This window comes from Myotis yumanensis, unplaced genomic scaffold (genome assembly GCF_028538775.1).
Source record: "Myotis yumanensis isolate MYYU_CA2020_CCGP unplaced genomic scaffold, mMyoYum1.0.hap1 SCAF_12, whole genome shotgun sequence".
NCBI classification, from domain to species: Eukaryota; Metazoa; Chordata; class Mammalia; order Chiroptera; family Vespertilionidae; genus Myotis; species Myotis yumanensis.
Genome location: NW_027223763.1, coordinates 2,960,959 through 2,987,389, shown reverse-complemented (window position 1 = coordinate 2,987,389; position 26,431 = coordinate 2,960,959). Strand labels below are relative to the sequence as shown.

The window sequence follows — 26,431 nt, the reverse complement described above, 5'->3', positions numbered from 1 at the left end:
CCACCACAGTCCTCGCAAGGCACGCACCTCTCCCTGACGAGTTTTCTGTGCCCGTAACTCAAACACGTGACTTCGCCCTCCTGGGAAGCTGGGCACGCGGCTGTCTGCGCGCTCACCCGGGGGCAGTGACAGGCAGTCTGACTCCTCCCCCTGAAGTTTCCGCTTTCATAAACCTGGGTCCACTTCTGTGCCCAGCAGCAAGTGCCCTGACCTGGCAGCGGCGGTGCCCTGGGGGCTCCTCTCCGAGCCTGTGCACTTGTCCCTCCCCGTCCCCCACTCTCAGCCTAACTCTCATTCCTGCTGGGCCAAGTGGAACGGCCTTACAAACAGGATCCCAAAGAGAGCTGGGAAGCCGGAGTGGATGGGGCTGGATGATACGCTTGAATAAAACAAGTCCCACCACGATGCGAACGGCAGCCCCTGCGGGTCAGCCAGGAAGCACGCTGCACCTTAGTTTAGTGACAGAGAACTCCTAACCCACGCCAGTTGCGTTTCCACTTTTTAATTCTTCTATTTTCTCTTAAAACTTAGGTTTTAACAAGGACGACAGGCCTAAAGTTTGCCAAATCCCAGCTGGGAATTCAGAGCATAGAAAAAGACAAAGCTCCAGCAAAAAATAGAATGTGCACAACTCACTTTAGAAAATAGTTTAGGTACATTTTGGTTATAAAACTCATTTACAGATTATTCACATGTATTTATCAAAATTCTCCTGCTAATACATGAAGACATGTAACTAAATAAACTGTGCACAGTAAACCCCAGGCAGGTCACACATGGAAAAGCCAAGTCAGTAGAATGTATTCACGATGAACAACTGGCATGAAAGCAGACAGGCACTTCCTTCCGTGTAGCACCCTGGCCGGCCCGGCGCAGGCAGCCTTTCCACCAGCTGCGCTCAGCTGCCACTCGCACCGCTGGGACAGCCCAGCGAGGAAGCCACACCGGACACTCGGAACGCTCTATGCAAATGCTTTTACTCAACAACCAATGGTTCCAAAGGCAAGGGCAGGTACACTGTGTCCTGCCGGGAGAGCTGGCAGGGCACAGGCTTACCTTACCCTTGGAAAGGGTCATGCGGGTCTCCGACTACATCATGCATCGTCAGACCAGGGGAGCCAACACGCGTGAGAACAGGCCTCGAACTTAACTGGAAATAACACTGTGGGCATGGCAGCAAAGCACGCCCCGGGGACACCTGCTTCTGCAGCGCCTGCTGTGGCAGAGGGTGGCCATCCTCACCAACAGTCTTGCCTGCCTCCTTCACTAGCTTGCAGAGCTGTTAGACTCGGAACTGTTGTCACACTCCAAGTATCTGCTAAGCGGAGCGTTTACCAAGAGAGGAGAGTAAACTTAAAGTAACACTGAGATGTCTTCCCACGGCCCTGCCCCTCCCTGCGCCTTCTCCTGCGGCCCAGCCAGGACAGCTGTCCCAACCCCGGGAACACCTGCTCCCCGGGCGGGGTGCTGCACCACGCCGGCGAGGACAGGCAATGAAAAAGACTTTAACTCGTGCAAGCACACACTGCTTTCTAGAGATCCCTTAGGAGTCTGCGGGGCAGCAGAGCTTCTGACTAACACAAAGCCCTTTTTGCTTAAAGCAGAGGCCCAGAAAACTTCTAATGGCGCTCACCTCAGGGCCTGCTGTCCTACCCCATTAGCCGGTGGCTGCAGGGCAGTCCCCCAGCCTGCTGCAGCCATGGTCAGCTGCCACTAAGTGCGCGCTCCTGTCTGAGATCCCCGACCCGTTCTGTCCGTGTTTGGGAAAGTGGACTGAGGTGCGGCACCCACTTCTCCGTCTCTCAGGCTCCCCTCACTGCACGCCCTCCCGCTGTGGAAGCAGGGCCTTTCCACAGGAAACGCCCCGCTCCTCCCGGTTCTCAACTCCAAGTTCTCTCACCCTCTTCTAGCCTCTTTGAAAGGGTGTTTCATTCGGGACTAAAATTCAGGGTGTCCCAAAAAAATGAATACACACTCTGACTAAACATTCCAATGGGCTACGTCTGCAAAGAAGGAAACATCCATCTAGCAGCTGTTACGTGTACATTTCTTTGGGACACCCTGCACTATACCCGGCCTGCCCTCGTGGTTCCCAAGCTGCTGGGACCAGAACCACCCCCCCGCCCCCCAGATATATAACATGGGGCTTCCAGGCTCTATCTAAACTGGTCACTCAGCTGGGCTCCCTGGCAACCTGCAAGCTCTCACAAGCGGATGAGGGGTCCGTAGAGCTGCCCAGCACTAGCCTGGCCCTGGGCCACCCTGAAGTGGGAGCCCACCGTGACAGGAAGCTCACAATATGCTGGGGTGTCTGAATGTTCATTCAAAGATATTTCATGGCCGAGTCTTCTTTTTCAGGAAGGAGAAGAATTTTTGCTAGAGAACTGTTTTGCCTACTAAAAGGTGGCTGAATCCCTCCCAGAAATGTCCTGTCCGTGCCAAGGTGCCTCGTCTAGAAACGTCCATCAGAACCTGACCAAACAGAACTCCGTTTCCCAGTGTCCTGCCCTCACTTTGTAAACAGAACCCGACACACTGGCCAGCAGCGCCCGGCTGCCCCAGGCCCGCCTATTGCACACCTGCTGCCATAGTGGCTCAACCCGCCTCTCCTGCTCTTCTTCTCTGTAATATAAAGTCTGTTCTGGTGAAAAGGACTCACATTGTAAGCAAGGGAAGAAGAGTGGTCAACTAGATTAACTTTTAAAAGGGTTTGGCTATTTGCTATACAAATATACATTTCAACTTTCACAATACTTGTAAAAGTTGACCCTTTTACAGAAGAACACTTCAGGGCTGCACTTCAGGGCATCATTACTAACACATGCACCCTCTGGAGTTTTGGCAACTGACAAAAAGAACTGAAGATGAGCAACAGGCTCAGAGTTGTTACATTTCCCATGTTCCCCAACAGCACACAAACTCCGAGAAAAAACCATCGTAGCTGACAGTCCTCGTAGCTGCCTGCGGTCTGCTTGCGGCTGACCGCGCGCCCGCTTACTAGAGCTTCCTCTTCTTCGAGCCGCTGTCCTCCTCCTTCTCGGCTCTCCCATCGTCCCAGCTGGAGCTCCTCTTGAGGTGATGGTTCCCAGGGCTGGGCATCTCCTGGTCCCTGTCACTGACAGCCCTGGCCTCTCTCTGGTGGCTGTGACCTCCTTGCTGGTCACTTTCATTTGTGGAGTCAATGCTGGCGGCAGGAGGTTCACACGACACATGAGGTCTGTGGCTGCTCCATGTGGCCATGCACAGCTTCAAGGCGCGGTCCAGAGTCTGGGGACTCACAGGGAAGCCGGGCACTACTGAGGGGGGCGCTGCTTCAGAATGCTGGGGGCCCCGGGGCTCTGGGTCCCTTAGGCAGTTCCCTGGGGCTTCAGCGCTTCTGCCCATTCTCCTGAGCAGTCGTGGGTCCCGAAGCTGGTCCTTAACAGGAGGCCGTTCAAGGTCCTTTCCAGCAACATTATCAGCAGCCTCCTTAGCGTCCAAGGATGCGTGGTACAGGGAGTCATTCAGCAATGTTCTGTTCTGGTCTCTGCCCGGCGAGCCACCCTGGGGGCTGGAGCCCTCAGGGGCTGCAGAAGGAGGATAGGTCAGGCTCCGCTGCAGCACCACCGACTTGAGCTTCAGGATCTTCATGGCGTCCTGCTTATAGTTCTTGTCGCAGGTCTTGATGATGGCGCCACGCCTCTGCGCGTCCTGAATCAGGTGGTTCCAATGCTGATTGTCCTTGAAACCAAGAGAAGGGAGAATCAGTTACACCCAACAAACACACACACGCTTGGGAAGCAGCAGGCCCAGCTTCATTTATGAACAAAGAAGCAGACTTTCATGAACAGATCTCCAGCATCTGCTACTTGCTAGACGAGGCAGAAAGGAAAAGAAGACAGTACACAGCCCCGGCCCCGTTAGAAAGGCCACCGCTGTCGGCCAGGCCCCATTCCCCCGCAGACGTGCTGCAGCCTGGACGGCAGCCCCAGGGAGCTATTTACATGTCGACTAATTAAAATCAAATACAAGAAGACTTCAGGTGTACCAGCCACATCTCACATGCTCAGGCAGGCACTGTGACCAGCGATCAGCGTGCTGGGCACGGCAGACAGAGCACTTCCGCTTTCATCCCAGGAAGTGCCCTGGCTACTGGTCTGGCCCTGCCAGCCTCGCCCAAGGTCATGGCACCTGGAACCGGAAAGCCTGGCTTCAGAAAGGCCCAACTTCTGAGTGCCTGTCACTGCTCCAGACAAGCACCAGAGCTTCCACCAAATTCTCGGGGGCCTCCCAAACCCCAAAGGGCAAAACCACCTTCATTCAAGATTGAATGTCGTGCCTTAAGCAACACTTATGCTTAAGAATAGGAGGTACAAGCTTTAAAAATTCTTTTAAGGGGGTATAACAGAGTCCTTGAAGACTGGTAGAGTTCAATGAGAAAGACGACATTTGAGCGCCCTCTGGTGGTACTAACCAAAATGGGGAAATCTCGCCTAAGAGAACTTTGTTAGAGAAAATTAGGAAAACCGAAAGTCACCCCCACGGAGACTAGTAGCAAATACAAGCTTTAGCTGATGGTGCTGTCACCAAGGGAGGCTGCACATCTGTCTACCAAACGAGCCTGCTGGCCGCTACTTCTAGAGTCTGCGCGCAGGGAGCTCCACCGGGACGCAGCGGCTCGGCGCTCTCCCCGACGCCCTCGCTGTGGTGTGCAGCTGGGCCGACAGCAGCCATGTTGACTAGCGCTAGCACCTCATGACTGAGAGTCACACAGCACCGACCCGCCCTACGGTGCAGAGAGACTTTTCAAAGGTCATCTGGAGAGGACACTGGAACCTGGGCCTCGGCTGAGGCAGGTGAGTGGCCTCCAGGGAGAAGCTGCTGCGGACACGCAATTCTGGGAAGAGGCTCATTCTTTCATGCCGCCATGTGTCCCCAAAACCACCTCCATGTTGATGGAGATTCAGAACCAACCATCGACCGACCCACTGTCAGTAACGCCAGACAGACTTGGAGTTCTCTGGTCACCAAGAATGTACCTACCATCAGGGTCCTCAGATGCCCAAGGATGAAGAGGCTGTACTTGGCTCGTGTAATGGCGACGTTCAACCTCTGCAAACTCGCCAGGAATCTAGGCGATCAGAAAACAGTTACTTCTTTCTATAGAGGACTCAGCATAGCAGTGAGTGAAACAGGAGGATTTTAGACAGTTTTTCGTGGGCTCTGACTTTTAAAGTCACAGTCCTTTCTCACTCTTCCTCCCAACACAGGGCACCTGGCACAGAAGCAATTCCCCTTAAAAAGAGTGAACAAAACACCCAGTGCTTTCCCTCAAAGGGATGCATCTGTCAATTTTCCTATTCTGACTTAAATGAGATGCTGCAAATTTTAACAGTATGATTTTTAAGCTTAAAGACATCCTAAAAAGATGATACTAGATCAATTATTCTTAAATGTAAGTGAATTTGAGATTACGAAAATGCGGTGGAACTAGGGCAGACGCACACAAACATCAGACAAATCTAACAACAGGTCAGAAAGACCTGAGAAATAACAGAACTGCTTGATACACGATAAAGCTGAGATTTCAGATTAGCTGGAGAAGAAGAGACTGTTTACAAAATGGTCCGGAAGTAACTGGCCTCCTCCATGTGTACATGCAGACTACCTCTAGGCAGGGGCAGAGAGAAATTAAGGTATTTTAAGAACAAGTAAACATTTATAATCTGCAAATTTCATCTGCTTCTTATGAGAAGAGAAAAATCTCAGAGCCCGAGACCCAGGGGAGTCTTCTGACACCCACCACAGTGCCCCGAGCATCTCTGCTAAGTCAACTGGCCGCAGTTAAGGTTAACAAACTCGGCCAAAGCAGGAAACACAGAGCGATGAGGAAAAACCAGGTGACGACACCTCCCAGGGAGAAGAGCAGGCTCCTGCAGAACACACTTGACCCGGTGACTTATTTCACTCTTATTAAATGAAAGAACAGATTCACACCGTCATGGGTTAATTAACATACAAGGTATCAAGGGAAGCAAACGCAACAGGGGATCAACTTCACAACTTAAGTACTCAAGTTACTCACCCGATTGAGCCTTGTGTGGCGTTTGCTCTGACACATGTAACAATAATACAATCTTTCTGACGACCCTGAAATGCATCCACAGTATCTACTTCTGCTAGCCTGTTTGCAAAAGAGAAGTGATTACTGAGAAAAGAGGATTATTAAACAGACCTATTCATAGAGCACTATTTTTCAGAAACGTTTTTCATGGGATCTGTGCTTATGGAAATGTGACTCTCATAACACAGAACTCACCATTTTAAAGCACACTGTTCAACGGTTTTTAAATCCATTCACTATGGTGCGTAGCCATCATCACTAATTTCACATCATTGCCATCACCCAAGAGAGAACTCCTGTCTTGATTTCCCCTCCTCCACAGGCCCTGGCAACCACAACCCTGCTGTCCATCTCTAGGCTCTTCAACACTGACATTTCCTGTCAGTGGAATGAGAGTGCGCGGCCTCACGTACGCCGTAGCGTGTGCCAGTGCATCCTTCCTTTTACGACTGCGTATCTGACTGTATAGGTGGACCAACACTTATTTATCCATTTACAAACCCTGCCCTGAGTTCTTTGTTGGAAAGTATTTGATCACTAACTCCATCTCTTTACTTTTTCTAGAGTCAATGTTGGTTGTTTGTGTGTTTCTAGGGTAAGGCACTTTGGAGTTAATGGATTTCCAATATTTAATCTTTAATTTTACTGCTGAGGTGAAAAGGAGACAGAAACATGACAATGTGACCTCCTGCACCTTGTCAGTCAGAACTCGGACCGGCAGTCCCGGAACTAAAGGGAAAGGCTGAGAGCTGCGGTCAGCCCCGCCGTCAGGTCTCCCGATGACCAGCCTCTGATGGCAGGAGGCTCCGTCCATAGGGCTGCCAATGGCCCACCCCGGCCCAGTGTCCTGTGCTGGACTGATTGCCACTCCCCACACGTTTCCTTTCCTTCTAGCCCCTCTTTTTTTAAACAAACAGAAAAACTGGAAATATCTGTAAAAATACAAATGCCTCACCCTCTTCCTTCAAATTCTTTGTCCAACTCCTTCAGAATCTTCATCTTCTGAGCCTTGTAATGGGTGATGATGCCAACGCTTCGGAAATTAACATCCCTTCCTTTGTCTCTGAGAAGTTTAATCAATTCTATCACCAGTTTGATTTCTTGAATGTTTACATATGAGCTAAGTAAGACGGAAAAAAGAACACATCAAAACAGCAGCCAAAAAACCAAACAACAACAACAAAAACCTAGTAGCAGCCCAACCGCTAACTGAAGTGCCACGTGCTTCCACCAGCACAGGAGGCAGGCAGGTGTCGTCACCACCCAGACTGCAGGGACTCAGAGGCCGACCCTGACCCGCAACCCTGCCCATGTGAGGAAACACAAAACTACTGCCGGTGAAGCAAAGCTGTGAGAGACAGAGAGAGTCTGAAGTCAACGGAGGTTTAGGCAGCCATTTCTCAAACATCTGTTCAAACAGGAACAGGAAGAATAAAAGTATAACGAAGAAGATAACAACAAAGCTAATTCTACAGATTGGCTACCTTCCCGACACTGAGGACCGTGCTCCTGCTGCAGCCTCTCTCTAATGCCCACCACTGGCCGTGCCAATCAGGCACCACAGGGCTGAGGGATGCCATCCACACGAACTTGAGTGGCGTGGCCCCTGGAGATGAACGACATGGGGTCCTGCAGTGGCCCAGTCCTCACTGTCCTCCCCGCTGGCCTCACCCTGCACTTCCAAGTCACCTCCTGAACGGCACGCTCCTTCGGTCCCACCCCAGAGGCCATGTGCAGGGGCCCCTGCACCTGCACCTGCGATCCTGAGGCTGCCTTGCCTGTGTCGCTTTAAAAGCCATAAATACCCACCGCCAGAACTTCAACACTTGCTACACAGACAACCCGCTAGCTAGCTGTCGCTTCTATCCTTGAAATCTTTATCCTGCTTGGTCACCTCAGGTCTACATTCCTCTTGCGACCTCCCATCCCCCAAATGCTCCCAGGGCTCAGCTCTCAGTCCTCTGCTCCCTCCCAATCCCTCTGGCACCACAAGCCCCGGCCGCCTGCTTCTCCACCTCTGCTGACTACTCCCTGAGCCTCAGCCAGGACACAGGTGACTTTGCCATCCTCTCACTTCATCCTGTACAGGTGGTGCTTCCCTGGTGCTAACAGAGGCAGCCCAGGCTCCTCCCGGCGTCTCCTCATCAGCGCCCACCCTCCTTCCTGCTGTCACGCACAGACCACCTGAACAAGCCCACCCATGTCCAGCCTGGTCCAGCCGCTGCCTCCCCTCCGTCAGCTGCATCTATACTGGCCCTTCATAACACTCCAGCCAACGGCATAATGAACACCTCGGTGATGACCTGGTGATGCCTGTCTTCCTTTTAGACCACAATAACCTTGCTCAGAGCTACGGCCATGGCATGGATCTATTCAAGTGCCTACCACGTTAGGTAATATTATCCCCGTTATACACTTAAAATTAAAAGGCTGAAATATACAGAGAAAGACATTGGCAATTTATTTTTAAAAAGGAGAAGCTATCACAACCTGGCTAAATAAAAATGATCGTGCACAACATTAGACAGTGTTCTAAATATAAATATGAACAAAAATACTGCGACAATTATGGGCCCTCCCTTGAGAGTGAATTAGGGGGAACATACTCATTTTCCCGTCGTTCTGAGCCGTCCCCGACGTCAAACACGAGGTAAGGCTGAAACGGCCAGCTTGATGAACACCGCGTGCTCTCAGTCCCTCTACGAGAAAGCAGCCCCATTCAGAGTATAGTCAAGTTATAGGAAGCGTTTTACTTATGATTACCATTTTCCTTGCAGAGGAGGAGGCTGGGAAATATGGGCACAGGAAGGACCTTCTTCAATTGAAATGTACTTTTGTGAAAGGTACACAATACATTTTATTTCTATCCTAGTGCTAGAGAGAATGAGCTGTGCAATTAAAACATAACAATTACAACTGGAAAGTTACTCATCACACACAAAGTAAAAAGAGCAAGCCATTTAATTCTATGCAGAGTATGGTATGATTTTTTAGTTAAAAAAATTAAAAAGATGTGCATAGTACACAGACTAGAAGACATACCAAAATGGTAGCAGTAACTATTTCTGGGTAGTATAAACATCGGTGGTTTTCCCCCTTTTTTGCTTATCTATGACTTTTATAATCAGAGAAAATCATTAAACCTTTGATTTATACTTTTTATGACAAGACTTAAGAACACAGTAATCTAGTTCTTCTAAATCCTACAAACAGAACCAGCTCTCCGGCGGGCAGTGGGACCCACTTGTGGGTTTTCAGGCTCTTGTTGTAAATGTAATTGGAGGGGAAGAGACAGATGTCGGGGTGCATCCTGTACTGCACGGTCAGCTGGAGCACCGGCAGCCTGCCGCTCACGTGGTGCTCCACGTTCTCCTCCAGCAGCTTGCAGAAGCGGGCCATCATCGACTGCTCGTAGCCGTAGTCCTGCGCCGTCTGCAAGGGAGAACTGAGCAGTCACCTGGGAGGGTCCGCTTTGCTTGTCCCAGTTAAAACAGTCACTGAGCTCTAACATGTACACGGCAAGGTTCAGGCCATTACCAACAATCAGTCAGAGAAAGACTTTCTGTGTTTTCTTTTTATTTTTTTGTCAATCCTCAACCGAGGATATTTTTTCCACTGATTTTTAGAGAGAGTGGAAGGGAGGATGAGAGAGCCAAAGAGAGAGAAACATGGATGTGAGAGAGAGACATCGATTGGCTGCCTTCTGCACATGACCTGACCAGGGCAGGGGATTAAGCCTGCAACCAAGGTACGTGCCCTTGACCGGAATCAAACTGCCACCTTTCAGTTCACGGGCCAATGCTCTACCCACTGAGCCACGCCAGCCAGGGCAAGAAAGATGTTTCTGACCCTGACCTTGAGAAGCCATGGAGGTTGGCCAGGCAAGCTGAGGATCTTCTCCTCATGTAGAAACCCTCACACTGCCACGAAAGGACATGATCTTGGGAATGACCACACTGAAGCTATTCTGATGCTAACAGAGGCCACCTGACTCAGTGATGGAAGAAGCAAAAAAATGTAACACAGATTTTAACAATCATTTCTGGGTTATGCTCTCAACAAACAGAAATATTCCTTGTCACTGTAAACAAGCCCTTTTAAAGACTGATAGCTTTGACCATCCTCCCACACACACTCAGCCGCCTCAGCAGTCTAGCTCCAGCCTCACAGAACATGCTTGTGAAGGAAACAGACAACTGGCTGACTAAGGTGAGTTCACACACTCCATAATGGATTCCAACCTACAATCTGAAAAGCAGTCACCTCACTGACAAATGAAGAAAACTGTTGTCATGTTATCTTGGTTGTACCTTGGATATACTTTTCAATGTCAGCATCAGATCAAGATTTGAAAAGCATTTTATCAAATAATCTAGAAGCAAAAATGTTCTCTGAAAAACACACTAAGAGGGGAACTCTTCCTGAGTGGTGGTGAGGACATGGGCATCGAAGCTGTACGTGCAAAGCTTGAATTTACCTGCTTCACAAACTGGGAGAGTGGAGAAAAAGATATTACTTCTAAATAATAGATGATGTGCGTATGTGAATTTAAGTAGGATTGTGTAACTAAATAAATATTAGTAATCGTTTGGCAATTCCACTTGCATCCCCAAAAGTTTATTTATACAAATTAGCTGAAACTTCATTTTAAATATTCTCTCTGGGGGGAAAAAAAGGACTTACATGAAGCAACACACCTATTTCCAGAAAAAAGCAAAACAACATCAATTTGCATATTCTCACACGGGGGATACTTCTCGTCTATTCACTGATTGGCAATAAACCAAACTGGCTCAGAGTGATTCTGCACCTTTAAACAAGGCCAAGTCCCACACATGTCCAGACGTACACAGACCTGACAGCCACCTGACACCATCCCTCGGGAACTTTCGTGTGTGTCCCCGCTAGGATGCCAGCTCCACGAGGGCAGGGCGGCCCTCAGTAAGTAAAGACTGAACAAGGTGCATCAGTGAGCATACAAATGCCCAGTGAACCTGTTAAAATACTCACTTAACTGTTCAGTTATTATCCGTAGAAAGAGGTGGAAGAAATTAACTTCGTATTTATTTTCTGAACTTTCCTCAATAAGCCTGTATTATTTTTGCAATTAAAAAAAAGCCCCAATGGATTTTCCTCATTTTTATTCTTAATCAATCACCAAAGCAGGCACTCAAACTGAGGCCCGTCAACACCGCTTTTCATTCCATGCTGCGGCCCTTCCACACACTGAACCCGCACAACTTGGAAATATGTGCGGGGTCCAGCCCCTCAGGTGACCCCAGTCAGTCACTAGGTCCTGCCTGGCGTGCCCTTCCGGGAGCCAGCTTTAGTGAGGCAGGAAGCAAGGCGGGGCGGGGTGGGGAGGGTTATGATGCTGGTGCCAGACAGAGCACAGTCGCCCTTCCGTCACCTTCCTTCCCGGGGGTGTGAGGGCCACGGGCACTTCCTTGTGCTACAGGATACCGAACTCTAAAGCTGCAAATGTACTCTAAATGTGTCTTTGTAAGATTTCCCTCAAATTTGCACATATTTAAATAAAAATCAGTAGGTTGGGGTTCTTTTCCTTGCTTTTAAAGTTGGTTTTGGTGTTCATATTATTAAAATAAGTCAGATACGGCCCTTAAAACAGCTGCACTCTGCCTGTTGCAAAGGAAAAGCCCAGCGCACATGGAGTAGGTTCTTTCTAGTCTCTGGTCTCTGATGCGGCTCCTGTCACACACAAACACAAGCACAATTACCAACAAAGGGACATTGTCAGATACTTTAAGACTCAAACGGTGGTTCTCTTTTCCCAGCCTTTCCAACACCTTTCCCTGCAAATAAGAGATGATGATCCAACAAAGACCTTCCCCCCCTCCCCACTCCCCCACCCCCAAAGGCCCTTCCACTTTAATGGGTGGGAACAGGGGGCTCACCAAGGAGATGACTGTGGGGGGGAGCTGCTTCGGGTCTCCCACGAGGACCAGCTTGTTGCAGCGGTGGATGAGGGGGGTGAGGGTTTCCACTTCACAAGCCTGCCCGGCCTGAGTAGCAAAGTGCAGGAGAAACCAGCTCAATGACCTTTGCGTTTACCCACGTGCAGTGTACCTACACAAACGCTTTAACCATTCAGAGGAGAACCACACTTTCTCCTTCTGCACCAAATGCCAAAAACAACGAAACAAAAACACTCAATATAAGACCACACATGTATTTTGAAGTCAGCCACCATTCAGGTGCCACAGACGCCTGGGAGCCAGCCACGAGCCAGCAGGCCACGGACTGCCCAGGTTTGGGTCCTTTGTTCCTGCTGGGGCTGCAAGCTTGTGACCGGCCCCACCCGCCCTCCTCCTGGTCCTCAGCAGGCCTTTCAATGGCAAGACCCGGCCTTCTTCCACTGGCTGACGCGTCATCGCGCCCGCCTGCACGTTCTCACTGGGGACTAGGGACCTGGGACCTCCTGGACCGATTCCCTGTATCTCATTTCCATCCCTTTTGTCTTCTGGCTCTACATCTGGCAAACAGTAGGTACCTAACAAATGCTCAATGAACGAGGAAAATATAGTGGCTCAGAGCTGTGCAAAGTTACATTTCAAATGCTGCAAAAGGTAGCCTGAGCTCTTCCAAGCAGCTCAGACAGTCCCCGGGAGGGCTCTGTGAGGAACTGTCAAACCCCCCACTGGAAGAGCAATGGGGAGGCGGCGGCAGCATGTTTCAATGTGTAAGACTACGTAATGGCAGGTAAAATCTGAGGCGCAGTCCACTGTGTCGCCATCTCAGCAGCCCTTGTTGGTCTAAGAGTCCGCACAGCGCTAGTCCGAGCTGAACGGCCGCCCGCTCACTGACCTCGTCAACGATGACACAACTGAAGGGGACTCCTCCTTGCCCCCGGAAAGCGGACTCGAGCAGTAAACCGCCGCTCGTGCTCAGGGTGCAGCAGATGATGTGGGACTCTAGGATGATGTTGCTCTGGGTTTTCTGTGGGCGCCCTTGAACCTGAGACAACAACAAAGGTTCATTACCATTCAGTTGTATGTGAATTCTAGGCTACGGCAGGGCAACTTTACTATAAAGCACCCATCTTCATTATGTGACAGAATAATATTTAGTAAATGTAAGAGAACCACAATCTAGAAAAACAGCAGAAACTTCAGATCAAAGACACAACGGGACTGGCAGAAGCAGGCAGCGTGAATGACACCACCCACTGCACGAACCAGCATTCTCATCAGAGTCGGTCAGCCTCTTTCTGCTGACCCCCACGTGACCCAGGCCCCACGTGAGCTCGGCCAGGGCGGGCAACGGTGGGCCCCAGGGCTCTTGGGCTGAAGGCCATCACCCTTCTCCTCTCAGCCATCAGTGAGAAAACAGCCAAGTGCCACAGCCACAGAACAGTGACGAGTAGCAGAGACCTTGCTACCTGCAAACATGAACTTCATCCTTCAATTTGGGAAAAGTTGAGTTTGGCCCGGTTTAAAATCTTTCTGAAAAGCTTCCATGTAATTTTTAATTAAAAAAAAAACAAACAAAACAAATTGCTAATGGAAATAGGCATTAAATTCAACTGTATTTACTTAACCACACAGAGAAGGCTAGTAATACATTCAAGAGAGAATCTCCTCAGACACACTGCTAGCAGCGCTGGTGGATATTCCGCCCTCTCCCTGACCCCACGGGAAGCCTGTGCTATTTGACAGGCAACACGGAGCTGCCAGTCACTGCGCTGGGCTCAGACACGTGTGATTTTCTTTCTTCTTAATAGGGAAACACCACAAACTTATTTTCATTTACTATGCATCTGGCTATAGTGACCAGTTGATTCTGCAGTTCGGGGGGAGGTGGAGTAGAGCCTCCGACAAGAGGTTTTATTAATACTTACCCAGACCTAGAAAAGGAAAGATATTCTATAATCACTTCTTTCTTAGAAATCTCAGGTGGTGATAAGAACTCATTATTAGGCTAAAGAAACAAATGTAAATATACATGTAATTACACCATTTCCACTTTTATATTTAAAATTTCTCAAAAATGGAAAAAATTTAAATGCAATTGATAAAAGCCCAGAGGTTATCTCAACTATGTCATAACGAAAAAAAGAAAAGAAAAACCAGGAAAATGCTATAAGTAAACTACTTACCTCTTTAATTTTAGACGCAAGTTCCTGCCTTTCTTTTGAAACTTGGGCAATTTTTTCATCTAATTCTTGCCTCTGGAAAAAATGAGAACGCCATCTTTAAAGCTGAGTCAGCATTTACAATGCTTTCCAGTGGACTGTCACTTCCAAAGGGCGAGCCTGCACTTGACGAAAGCTGGTTCACCCAGTTTGTTTTCTCTTTGCAGTGAGGTCCTGATGCTTTCTGCATCGCTGCGTATCCAGAATGTGGCTAAGTTACTCCGTGCTATCGCTGCCTCCGCACCCCTTCTGTTTGGCCAAGCAGCCTGCACACCTTCAACTGACACTGGCCCTTCATACAAGCCCCGGCCGAAGCAGTAGCCCAGTCACAGCAACTGTAAGCTCCTGGTAGATTTCTCCAACATCCTTGTGATCAAGGCTCCCCTGCCCCAGGGCCTGTATGACACTGTCCCCCGGCATTCTTCCTACATAACACCCCCCTGGGGAGTTTGAATTGACCAATCCAGCCTTAGCCTGGGAACTGCTAAGCACTCCACCACACAGGCCCTAATAAAGGCACATACGAGCCCCAGGTCCTGCCTCCCTGTCTGCACTCCGCCTTGACCTCCTGTGGCCCCTCAGGGTGTGCTGTCTCTCTCCTCCAGGACCTGAGAGTGATAAACTTCTCTCATGGTCTGCTGCGGACAGTCTCACCACCAGCACCCAGACTCCACTGCGCAGGAAGGTAACCTGATCATTTTCACACTATGTACGATTCCGCTGGGTCCAGTACATGGCACCTCTGCTACTTCTGAGCATCTCAACCCTGGGTTATCATTCCTTCCCTCGTTTCCGGGCAGTTCAAATGAGACTATCAATCACACCTCCAGCACCTCTGGCCACAGCGGCAGGCATGTAATACAGGCCTGGTCAACCATGGCACCCTTTCCCTTAACACAAGGATCGGACCTGCCTGCACACCCAGGGACTAATCCAAGTTCTTCGTTGAGCAGATGCCCGGTGACAGCAGGGAGGCCTTCTCCACCAGCAGGCTTTCTGAGCTGGGGTGGAGCCCGGAGATGCTGGCACTCAGTCTTCTCCGGGAGAAGAAATGCTGACTCACAGACAAGCAGATCAAGGTGGAGAAATGGCATCATTTGCTCAAGTTAATCCACTCCTAGATGTCCCAGGCCTAGGTGCCAGTGAATTCCGTTTTTTGTCTAACTTAACTTTCTTCTACATTTAAAAAAATTTATTTACTGATTTGAGAAAGAGAAGCATCGATTTGTTGTTCCACTTATTTATGCACTCATTGGCTGGATTCTTGCATGTCCCCTGACCAGGGATTGAACCTGCAACCATAGCATATCTGGACATCACTCTAACCAACTCAGCTACCCGGCCAGGACTTGTCTAACCTAACTTGGATTAAATTTAACTTGTAATTAAAAGATACCCAATGAATTCAGTGCAGTTCTAGTATAAGGCAGGCAACAGCAAACTACAATCTGTGGATCAAATTCAACTCGCCATCTGTTTTTGTAAATAAAGTTTTATTGGAACATAGCCACACCCCTTTGTTTAGGATGGTGTATCTCCTGCTGTTTCTGTGCTACCACAGCAGAGCTGAGGAGCTGAACAGAGACCTGCAAAATCCAGGCTGTTTACTATCTTGTCCTTTCTAAAAAGAGTTTAACTTTTTTGTAAAGCATACCACTTTTGCCTAAATTTTTATCAGCAAATTATGCTATTCCACAATGGAAAATGGCATCAGATACTTATCAACTAGTTCGTGTATCTATGATATATTAAAAACCATTCAGCAAGAAATGTTTAGCTACCTGGATTCCTCTTCCATATCGGCTTAAAGCACGCTGGCGGGAAAGTTCATCTAGTTGATGGTCTAGCTGTTCCTTTCTTCTATGCATCTCCTGAACATAAGAAGGTAAGTCTTTTTCTTTAAAAAAAAAAAAAAAAAGATAAAGACTTGTCTGCCAATTCACACACACACATGTGTAACGAGAAGAAAAACTAGTTGTCAAAGCCACACTATTGCTAAGGTCTCCCCACTCCCTTCGATGCCCAAGCCACTGTCCACTGTACAAAAGGAACCAGAGCTAACGTTAGTGTGAACCGTATTCAGTACTTACTCATTTTGTGGTTAACTTGGTTGTCCAAACTGAATCTTAGGACCTCATTATTAATAGACCTTTCTGGACCCAGACGTACTAAATTGATATCTCCACAGTTTCCTGTTGATAAAAATCACACTTCAGAGATTAATGAGGACACTGCCAACCCCTGTCCATTACCATGTGTATTTCTAAGCAATCATATTCATCAGAGAAGGGAGCTAATGTGAACTAATGAACTGGATACCTGGGACTCCACTGGGGCGCCACACACATTATTTTAGACAGTCTCTGTAGCAGCCCTAGAAGTACTTACCATTTCTACTTAATGGAAGCTGGCGAGGTTGTAAAACACGCTACATTGCAGAGTTGAGATTCTATTATACTAATGTTTCTCAAATTATGTTTTTTAGAACATTCCATGGTAGAATATATTTGGACAATGGTGAGTTAAAGATAAAAAAAGATTTCTTAACCACAGGAGATTTAAAAAATAGAGAGACTTTTCTCTATCACTACATATGGGAATTTCTAAACAGTCTATTTGAGCCTCAACCCTCTTCTGCAGAATCTACAGGACAAAGCTTTGGAACTCTGCTCCCCTCACTTTCTACTTCACTAGAAACACCTAGAGATAGATGCCTCATAGATTATGACAGACATTCTTCAAACTGCAGGTGAGTTCATAAGAAGGCAGGACAAACTCTAGGCCCAAAACAAAGAGAAAGCCGAAAAGCAGAGCTAAAGCCCTGAGCTGCTGTGGCTGCCCGGAGGGTGAGGGTGAGGGTGAGGGTGAGGGTGAGGGTGAGGGTGAGGGTGAGGGCTGCTCACCATCTCTGCGCTCAGGTGCATTTACATTCAATAAAATGCAGATGAAAATCTAGCTCCACAGAGTGTGACAAACCGCCACACTGGCAAAACTACCATTCCCAACAAGGACGGAAGTCCTACAAGGCGGGCTTGGGTTTAAAGCCCGGCAGAAAGCCAATGGGCGGCTGAAGGAGAATGAACCTGTCTTGTCCCAGCTCAGCTGGGAAATTTCTCTTCTGGGACTTTCCAATCAGGCCTGTGCCACAGGTGAATGTAGAGACTAACATACATTACAGGGAATGACAAAGGTGAGCCTCAGAAATACAGCTGAGATTTTAAAAAATGAGAGTACCAGGAACAACTTTACACCAATATATTTGAAAACCTAAACGAAGTGAAATTTTTCTTAAAAATGTGAATTAGCAAAACTCACTCAAATCTAGAAAATTTGAATAGACTTGTAGTAATTAAAGACATTTATTTTATTTTACATTAAATATTTCTTTACTGATTTTAGAGAAGGGAGAGGGAGATAAAAACATCAATGATGAGAGAGAATCATCGATTGGCCGTCTCCTGCACACCCCCAGTGGGGATCGGGCCTGCCACCCAGGCATGTGCCCTGACCGGGACTTGAACCGTGATCTCCTGGTTCATGGGGCTCAAACCACTGAGCCATGGTGGCTGCAGTAAACACTCTATATCTGTGTTGGAGAGACACCCACACGTATAGGAATGTTCATTGCAATAAAGTATGAAATCACAAAAAATGGAAGAGAACCTAAATGTCTATCAACAGATAATGAATACACCGCACACCCCACAATGAAATACCCGGAGCAGGTGTTATGAATGACTGTGTTGATAGTGATATCTATAAAATCATGAACCTCAAAAACATACCGTGGCTGGGAAAGTGGCAAACTAACAAGGTATTGTAATTTGACAAACAAATGAATTCCATTTGTAGGTGCTACGTATGTGGTAAAAAGAAAATCGTGTCTGATCCCTCCGAATGAAGATGGCACGTCCCAGGCTCTCTCGTAGCTGGGTGCAGCCATGTGAGTAGGTTCTGGCCAAAAGGAAGTAGGCAGAGGTGCTACTGGCAGTGTCTAGGAACTTTCCTGAAAACAAGGCTAGGATGTGCCTCTGTCCCCTCTTCATCTTTTACCTGGGACACTTGCTGCTGGATGTGACTGCTGCGGCTGGAGCAGCCATCTGAGACCATGAGGTGCACTGAGGAATGAGGCCACACAGAGTGGAGCAGCAGGACAGAGGGAGCCCAGGTCTCTGAGACTCAACACCAGTACCAGTCCTGAGCTGCCGACCTCTGACTTCCCAAGTAAGAAAGAAACTTCTATCATACTTAAGCCACTGTATTTAGAGTTGCTCTTATTTGCAGCCAAATCTAATCCTAACTGATAAAAGGTACTGTTGGGGAAACCTCAAGAAAAACAAAATTTGGTCAGGAAAGACAGGACATATGAGCTTGGGAAAAGTCTAATCCTAACCGCCACTCAAGGTGTGTGCTGTGGGAATGAGGCGGGCAGGCAGGCGTCATCTGACACCTGCACTCAGGCGCCCTCAATCATCTGCGCTGCTCTCTTTACCAGCATCAACTACGACGTGCTGAACGTGACCCTGGGGCACTCTACAGCCCTGCGCTTCACCCTTCAGTTTCTCCTCCGCCAGCATGGAGACAGTTATTTAATACTCAGCTCTGAGAATCACTGCCACCGTGAGCACTGTTCCAGTTTTCCAGGCACTAAATATCTACTCAGCCCCAGCCCGGCCCTGTTCCAGGCACTGGGACACCACAGTGAAGGACTCACTCTCGCCTTGGGCAGTATACTCCATTCCAGCTGTACTGACCCCGTTCCAGCTGTACTGACCCCGTTCCAGCTGTACTGACCCCGTACAATCTGTACTGACCCCGTTCTGGCTGTACTGACCAAGCTGGATTCTCGCACCTCTGGGCCTTTTTACCGATAGGAATTCTGCTGGCATCGCCTCCCCTCACACCTGCCCTGGCCAACTCCCACGCGTTCCTCAGGTTTCACCTTAGGCACCACCTCCTCTGGAAGCCTTCCGAGCCCTCAAATGACTGAGTCAAGGGTCGTCTGAAGTTTCCAGGAAGTGCCCACATTTCCCTCCTTCTAGAGAGCTTACAACTGGTCCTCTCACTGCCCACGCCTCCATCCTCTTCCTCCTGGGACTGTCTTCCGGAGGCTTCACTGCTGAAACCTCAGCACTCAGCACAGTGCCGGGCACCGAGAAAACGCTTACAATATTTGCTACAAGAATCACTAAGGACAGAGGGGCCCAGCCCATGGACAGGTTACCACCAGTAAGGGCCTGCTCTTTATCATTCACAGCTGCCCACACGGAACACTGAAAACAAAACAAAAAACTAATGAACAGCCCACGTGAGTATCATACCCAGAGGATTCTTCTTGTTTTTACACCTTTCTTTGAATTCGAGGATGATTTTTTTCATCAGCTCATCCACGGCTGCGTTGGAAGGCGCACACACAAGCACGCGGTTCTGCTTGATCTTGGCGTTGGAGTTTTCATCCAACTGCCCCCTCCTCTGGTTCCACAATTCGCCACATGCACCAAACAAACAAAAATACCCATGAGCCCGATGTGTCAGCGCATCCTTTTCTCTACTTCCACGCGCATTCACTATTCAATGACCAAAATGTAGCCAGGAAGACCCTCAAGGCGGTCGCCTGGCAGATGTGACCTATAATGAAACCAGAAGACCACCCTCTGGCCCTTAGGATTAGTTTCACCCAGACAGCATTTTCTGCCCATTTCTTAGAACTTTCTCTTCCTCCGCTACCCGCACCCCGCCCCCGCCCCCGCCTCTGATAAAGTTCCACACAGTAACACAGGCACACTGACATGAAGAGGCACACGTCAGTTAATTCAAGGACAGCGGCACCATGCCCTCAGCCACAGCACCGACCCCAGCATCTCTACCTCGGTCAGCAGGCGGTACAGGAGGCCAACGATGGTTTTTGATTTCCCTGTTCCAGGTGGCCCATGAATCAGACAGATCTTGGCCACCGCCGGGGAGTGTTTCACCATGGCGTACGCGGTTTCTATCGCTTTCTTCTGGTCGTCGTTGAAATCCCTTAAGTAGGCATTCTACACAAAAGACAGGAGTGAGAATGATAGGGCAAGACCCCCAAGGGCCCACCCTTAATCTAAAACCACTCTCACTACCGGAAAGAAAGGTGCTCTGTCTGTAGGCTTTGGCCCAGCATTGAATACAGTGTATTTTTATTTGGGATTCTTATAATGACGATGACAATAAGCTGTTCTATACTTCTCTGCTATTCCTTCTTTGGTTCTTCCCATTGTAGTCAACTCCCTCCTTAGACAGAAAAACAAGTGATACAGTGGAAAGAGCATGGACTTGGATGCAGACCTGAGTCTAAACCTCAGTTTTACTCACAAGCCAGGTCTCTTAAAACTCTTAACCTCTCTTGCCCTGGCTGGTTTTGCCCAGTGGATAGAGCGTCGGCCTGTGGACTGAGGGGTCTCGGGTTCGATTCCAGTCAAGGGCACATGCCCGGGTTGCGGGCCTGATCCCCAGTGGGGCATGCAGGAGGCAGCCAATCCATGATTCTCTCTCATCATTGATGTTACTCTCTCTCTCTCCCTCTCCCTTCCTCTTTGAAATCAATAAAAATATATTAAAACAAACAAACAAACAAAAAACTCTTAACCTCTCTTAGCCCCAGACTTTGTAGACCTGGGGCTCCTTGAAGGGTGAGAAGTGACTGAGATGATGCACGTGAAAGCCCTAGCACACCGAGGGGGTAAAAATATTACGTTCCTTTTGCCTTTCTCTGTTAACTTCCTGGAACTTATATGAAGCTCTTCCAAGGAGATATGTGTTCACACAAAATGACAGCTTCATCTTCACACTTGCAACACTCAATTCTCCTACGCCTGGACTTCAACCACCTAACGACATGCAGGCAGAATGCTCACCTCCCATTTTAATGTTGCTCTTCAAGCACACTTCCAATTCTTTACAGTACACCTTTCTCCCGAGGAGGCAAGCTGACCCACTAACACACACTCTGCAATACCAAAGATGACTAAGCACTAAATGACATCCTTGTGCACAAAGTGTGTGTTCTGTTGTCGACATAGGAATAGGCAGCAGATACCCACAACACGATGCTTTCACATCCTGACACTAAAACTTTCTGACTTTCCCTGTGATCATATAATCATCACTCACAATTCCCTCAGATGTTGTAGTTAGTAGATTTCTTGTACAGAAGTCCATGGGGTTTGGATTCAGAATAGCTCTGGCCAGTTGGTTTCGACTATTCAACAAAGACATTGCTTTCAACTTCCTTTGTGTAGTTACCAGAGAACTGATTACAACACATCTCACGGTTTCATTTACATTGACTGGGAATTTATCCTGCGTCTGGATGAGAAGGGAACACTCATATTTCCCATTATGCACTAGTATGAAGAAAGAGAAAAAGCAATTTCAGTTACCAGTGAGTAACGATGTCCAGTTAAAAAGGCTACTCAGAATTGGATATTTTATAACGTATGGTTTTGTATGACATGTTATTTACATAACTCACTCACTAACAACTTCTTGAAGGCCTCCTAAGAGCCGGCATTGTTCCTCTCCTCAGGAGACTTCTTTTTTTAGCAGAGAGAGGCAGACAACCAATAAACACATCAGGCAGTGCTAAGCAAGTGCTCTGAAGAGAGCAGCAAGGGGATGAGGATGTGCCAAAGGGTGTGAGGTAGGGATCACTGCAGACAGGAGTCAGGGAAGGTCTTCCTGATCAGGTGATACTTAAGCAAAGACTTGCAAAAGGGCCACTCGGGAGGGTACTGCAGTCATCCAGAGAAAAGTTAATGGCAGGATGGACCAGGGTGCAAGAACAGAGTTGGGGCCTGGGTTCAGGGTACATTTCAAAGGACGAATTGATAGGATTTGCTGATGGATTAGATGTGGAGTGTAAGATGAAGAGGCTCTGCCTAGTAAAGGAACAGCAGATGTTGGACAAGGTTTGAAATGTAGAGATGTCTGATGGTGGGCTACATGAAGAGTTCAGGGAAAGAGACTACTTTAGAAATATGAATTTGACAAATGTAATCATTTGCAAGAGTCAGAAGCATGGCTGTATCCCGTTACTGCTCTTCTAAATGCACTCTATACCAAGAACTGCGCTCTGGTCGCACTGACAATAAGCATGACCAGTTACAATGCAGCCTGATGCTGAACTTAAAGGAGGCTAGTCACTGTTTTTAAAATGTGATGCAAAAGGCTAAGAATAATGAAATCATGTTCTCCTCACTGGGACTAAGAAAGCATCAATGTCAGAAAGGCAGCTTGGCCTAGAATAAAGAACAGGCACTTTGCAGCCAAAAAAAGGAGGCTGTAATTCTGGACTTACATTTAATGCTGAGGAGGACCTTGGCTGCAGTACTCAACATGCCTGAACCCTCACTTCCTGAGAGGTGGGAACAAATAATTCTTACTGCTTCGTAGGGCTTGGGAGGATGATAAATGTGACAGGAAGGATAAGGCACACAGTAGGTGCTCATTAAATTCAAGCTAACTTTTTTGTAATACTACCCTAGGGAAAGAAGTCCCTACAACCCATTAGATGGGGTGATGTAAACAGTAAACCCCTCACAGTGCCTCACATTTAGTCATATGTTTAGTCTTCGCATTCATAATGAGCCACAAAGACAAGGTTGAAATGTGATGTAAGATATAAAAACAGGTGACTTACAGGTTGTCTGTTTCATAACAAGTAAAATGCAGATGAAGAAATATACCACAAGGAGAGGACATTTCAAAAGGAAGCTTTTAAATTATAATTCTAGAGCAATAGATTCTGCTCAGGGGTACACCAGGGGCTGGGAAAACCACACTAGGCAAAGAACTTGCAGCAAGATCGGAACTAGAGCAATAAATACTGGACCTTTTCCAGATGAGTCTAGAAAAAATAAGAGGACTCTGAATGGCAAGTCATCAACCTAGAGCATTGATGGTGAACCTTTTGAGCTCGACGTGTCAGCATTTTGAAAAACCCTCACAACTCTGGTGCCGTGTCACATATAGAAATTTTTTGATATTTGCAACCATAATAAAACAAAGATTTATGTTTTTGATATTTATTTTATATATTTAAATGCCATTTAACAAAGAAAAATCAACCAAAAAAATGAGTTCGCGTGTCACCTCTGACACGGGTGTCAGAGGTTCGCCATCACTGACCTAGAGGTCCAATGAATGTACAACTGACCCTTGAACAACACAGGGCTTAGATGTGCCCAACCCCCTCCTCGTAATCAAAAACCCAGGTATAACTTTGGACTCCCAAAAACTTAACTATTAATAGCCTACTGACCAGAAACCTTACCTATAACACGGTTGATTAGTACATATGTTGAATGTTACATGTATTTATACTGTATTCTTAAAATAAAGTAATCTGGAAAAAACATAAAAAACCATAAGGAAGAGAAAATACAGTTACAGTATCTTAAAAAAAATCGGTGTATAAATGGACCCACGCAGTTCAAACCTGTTGTTCAAGGGTCAACTGTGGGGCAAATACCCGGCTGGGAAAGACGACTTGGGGGAAGCAGGGTGAGCTCACAGCTGGGACTCTCTTCCGTGTCTCGTGAGGTACTTACTGACTGAAGTGCGGCGGAATCTCTGAACATAAGCACAGTGATATTCACGGGAAGCTTGGATGGAATTCCCCTCCAACTCTCTCTTCTCTCCTTTCAGTCTCTCAGGAACCAAAAACACCAAGTCATTCTCCTTTGGATAAAGCTGTTTAGACAGTTCACATTCCTCAAGAGAAACTACAGAACAAGAGGTCAGCATTTATCTTAACAGAATTGTTTCATTTTTTAAATTATAAGAGAAATTTTATTCAGAAAGTTACAGAGGTAGTAGAAGGGAGCCAGCTGGCCACATAGAGAGCTGCAGAAGCAGAAGGGCCCCAGGAGCTCCGGAGAGGGAAAGGCTCAGGTAATAATGGGCCTGGGGAAGCAGGGAGGACGGGAAGGCAAGGGTGTGCCCCCGAGAGAAACCGCCCCGGTTATTTTAAGGGCAAATTACAGGAGCCAAAGCCCGTGCCAAGTCCCAGAGCGTAGGCAGCACCAGCGATCCCCACACACTTCAGATCGGTAGTCTACAAATACTGATTACACAGTACCACCAAATGTTTCTTACAAACTGCTAAAAAGCCAAAACAGATGAAAACATAACATTTAACATTCAGAAGTAGCTGATACATTTACTTCCCTTGAAGTTTATTTTAGTTTTTGAATCAATAAAATCTCTTTTGTTCCCCACTTTCAAAACCTCAGGGGGAAACCCAGATCCAAGTCCACATAAGAATTTTGAGCCTATTGGTGGCGTTTCAAACAAGGGGAAAGAACAGCTGTAAAGTAAATGGGTCTGGGAAAACAGAGCAAGCACCAGGATGAACATGTTCAGTGCCAATCGCCAAATCCAGCCACAACACACTGAATTCAAGCATGGAGTCCTGGCATGAGGCAGACTGAACCACTAAACCAAAATGCTTTTTAAAATGCAGCACAGCCAAACCGGTTTGGCTCAGTGGATAGAGCATTGGCCTGCGGACTGGGGGGTCCCAGGTTCGATTCCGGTCAAGGGCATGTACCTTGGTTGCAGGCACATCCCCAGTGGGGGTGTGCAGGAGGCAGCTGGTCGATGTTTCTCTCTCATCGATGTTTCTAACTCTCTATCCCTCTCCCTTCCTCTCTGTAAAAAATCAATAAAATATATATATTAAAAAAAAAATGCAGCACATAAGAAGCATCTATTTGAAGGCATCAGAGAACAAACGTAACAATGAAGAATTACTCTGTTGAGATCCAGAAGGGGTCAGCCCAGCATTTCCCTAGAAACTCTGAACTGTTCAGGGAGTGGCAGCCGGGTCAACCTGGGAGGACCTTGTTGAAATAAACAGACAACACCCACGCCTTTCTTCCCCAGTGTGTATCTTTACCTTTTCTCCCAAAGTTCTAAGGGTCCCCACAAGACTCGCAACCAGGGGAGAAGCAGGTGGCAGCTGCTCATCCTGAGCTAACCCCGATCCTGCCTCCAAGGCCCCTTTCTCTCTGACGACCCAGTGGCTGACAGCAGCCCGTCCTGGCTCACTTCTTTCCTGTGACATTTCTTGGGAGCCACAGCAGAGCCCCACTTAAGTTCTCCTGTTGCTTCCTCTGCCCTAATTCCTTCCTTTGTTTCGCTGTCCCCAGCTTCAATAAACATCCTCTAAAAACACATCTAATTTTTAAAAAAGACAACGGCTGGAGTCCAGGGCTTGCCCAGAGCTGGCTCCAGGTAGCCGTCCTGCTTCAGGGTGGGACCATGAAGGGCCACACCCAAGGGTGAAGCAGAAGTGAACTAGCCTTCCCATGAACACCCAGCCTCAAGTCACCTCGGTACTTCAGAAAAACTCAGTCCCTTAAACCAGACCCAACGCCTTTTAAAATGTAAACCTTAATCTAGGGCAGTGGTCGGCAAACTGCGGCTCGCGAGCCACATGCGGCTCTTTGGCCCCTTGAATGTGGCTCTTCCACAAAATACCAACTTCTGCGCATGGGCCACGAAGTTTCAATCGCATTGTACATGCGTGCCTGCACGTGGTATTTTGTGGAAGAGCCACACTCAAGGGGCCAAAGAGCCGCATGTGGCTCTCGAGCTGCAGTTTGCTGACCACTGATCTAGGGCAATACAAAAACAGGCTACAGGGTAGATCTGCACACTGCAGTTTGCTGACACCTTTTCTAGATGTTAAGGTAGTATCTTTATGACCTGCAGCAGGCACAGAGCACAAAACACACACACACACGCACACACACACGCACATGCACACGCACACACATACACACATGCGCGCACACACACGCACACACACGCACATGCACACACACACGCGCACGCATTTGCTATGTTAAAAATAAGGAATTCTTACAAAGAATAAAGTAAGAATTTTTAAGACATCACTAAGAGTCAAAGTGCAAGCCAAGGTGGCAGAATGGCCTGCAGCAGATCATATAAACAACCCCTACAAACCAGTAAGAGAAAGACAACAGAAATAAAGTAAGCTGGAAAAGAGCTTGCAAAAGGCACTTCCCCAAAGAGGTTATGGAGGCACCTACTAACTCTATGAGAGGACCCCACTGACTATTACAAAGGTTATCCTATATAATAAAGCGGTAATATGCAAATTGACCATCATGCCCTCG

At 47.8% G+C, this 26,431-nt stretch overlaps 1 protein-coding gene across 5 annotated transcripts in view; it reads right to left on the bottom strand.

Moving 5' to 3' along the window:
- Positions 1-493: 493 nt before the first annotated feature.
- Positions 494-26,431, bottom strand: part of SETX (senataxin) — a 58,812-nt gene continuing 32,874 nt past the window's right edge. For 4 of the 5 annotated variants that reach the window (XM_070430392.1, XM_070430393.1, XM_070430395.1 and 1 more), the window contains 15 exons: positions 23,837-24,010; positions 21,399-21,631; positions 20,123-20,290; positions 19,577-19,727; positions 16,346-16,447; positions 16,037-16,152; positions 14,220-14,291; positions 12,929-13,078; positions 12,019-12,126; positions 9,348-9,535; positions 8,710-8,802; positions 7,059-7,223; positions 6,065-6,163; positions 5,023-5,110; positions 494-3,720 (listed from right to left, as the gene is read on the bottom strand). In XM_070430392.1, coding sequence (XP_070286493.1) covers positions 2,998-3,720; positions 5,023-5,110; positions 6,065-6,163; positions 7,059-7,223; positions 8,710-8,802; positions 9,348-9,535; positions 12,019-12,126; positions 12,929-13,078; positions 14,220-14,291; positions 16,037-16,152; positions 16,346-16,447; positions 19,577-19,727; positions 20,123-20,290; positions 21,399-21,631; positions 23,837-24,010 — 2,630 coding nt within the window. In that variant the 3' untranslated portion in view covers positions 494-2,997. Of the gene's footprint in view, positions 3,721-5,022; positions 5,111-6,064; positions 6,164-7,058; positions 7,224-8,709; positions 8,803-9,347; positions 11,813-12,018; positions 12,127-12,928; positions 13,079-14,219; positions 14,292-16,036; positions 16,153-16,345; positions 16,448-19,576; positions 19,728-20,122; positions 20,291-21,398; positions 21,632-23,836; positions 24,011-26,431 lie in introns of those variants that run through there. The other variant, XM_070430396.1, reaches the window with a different exon arrangement.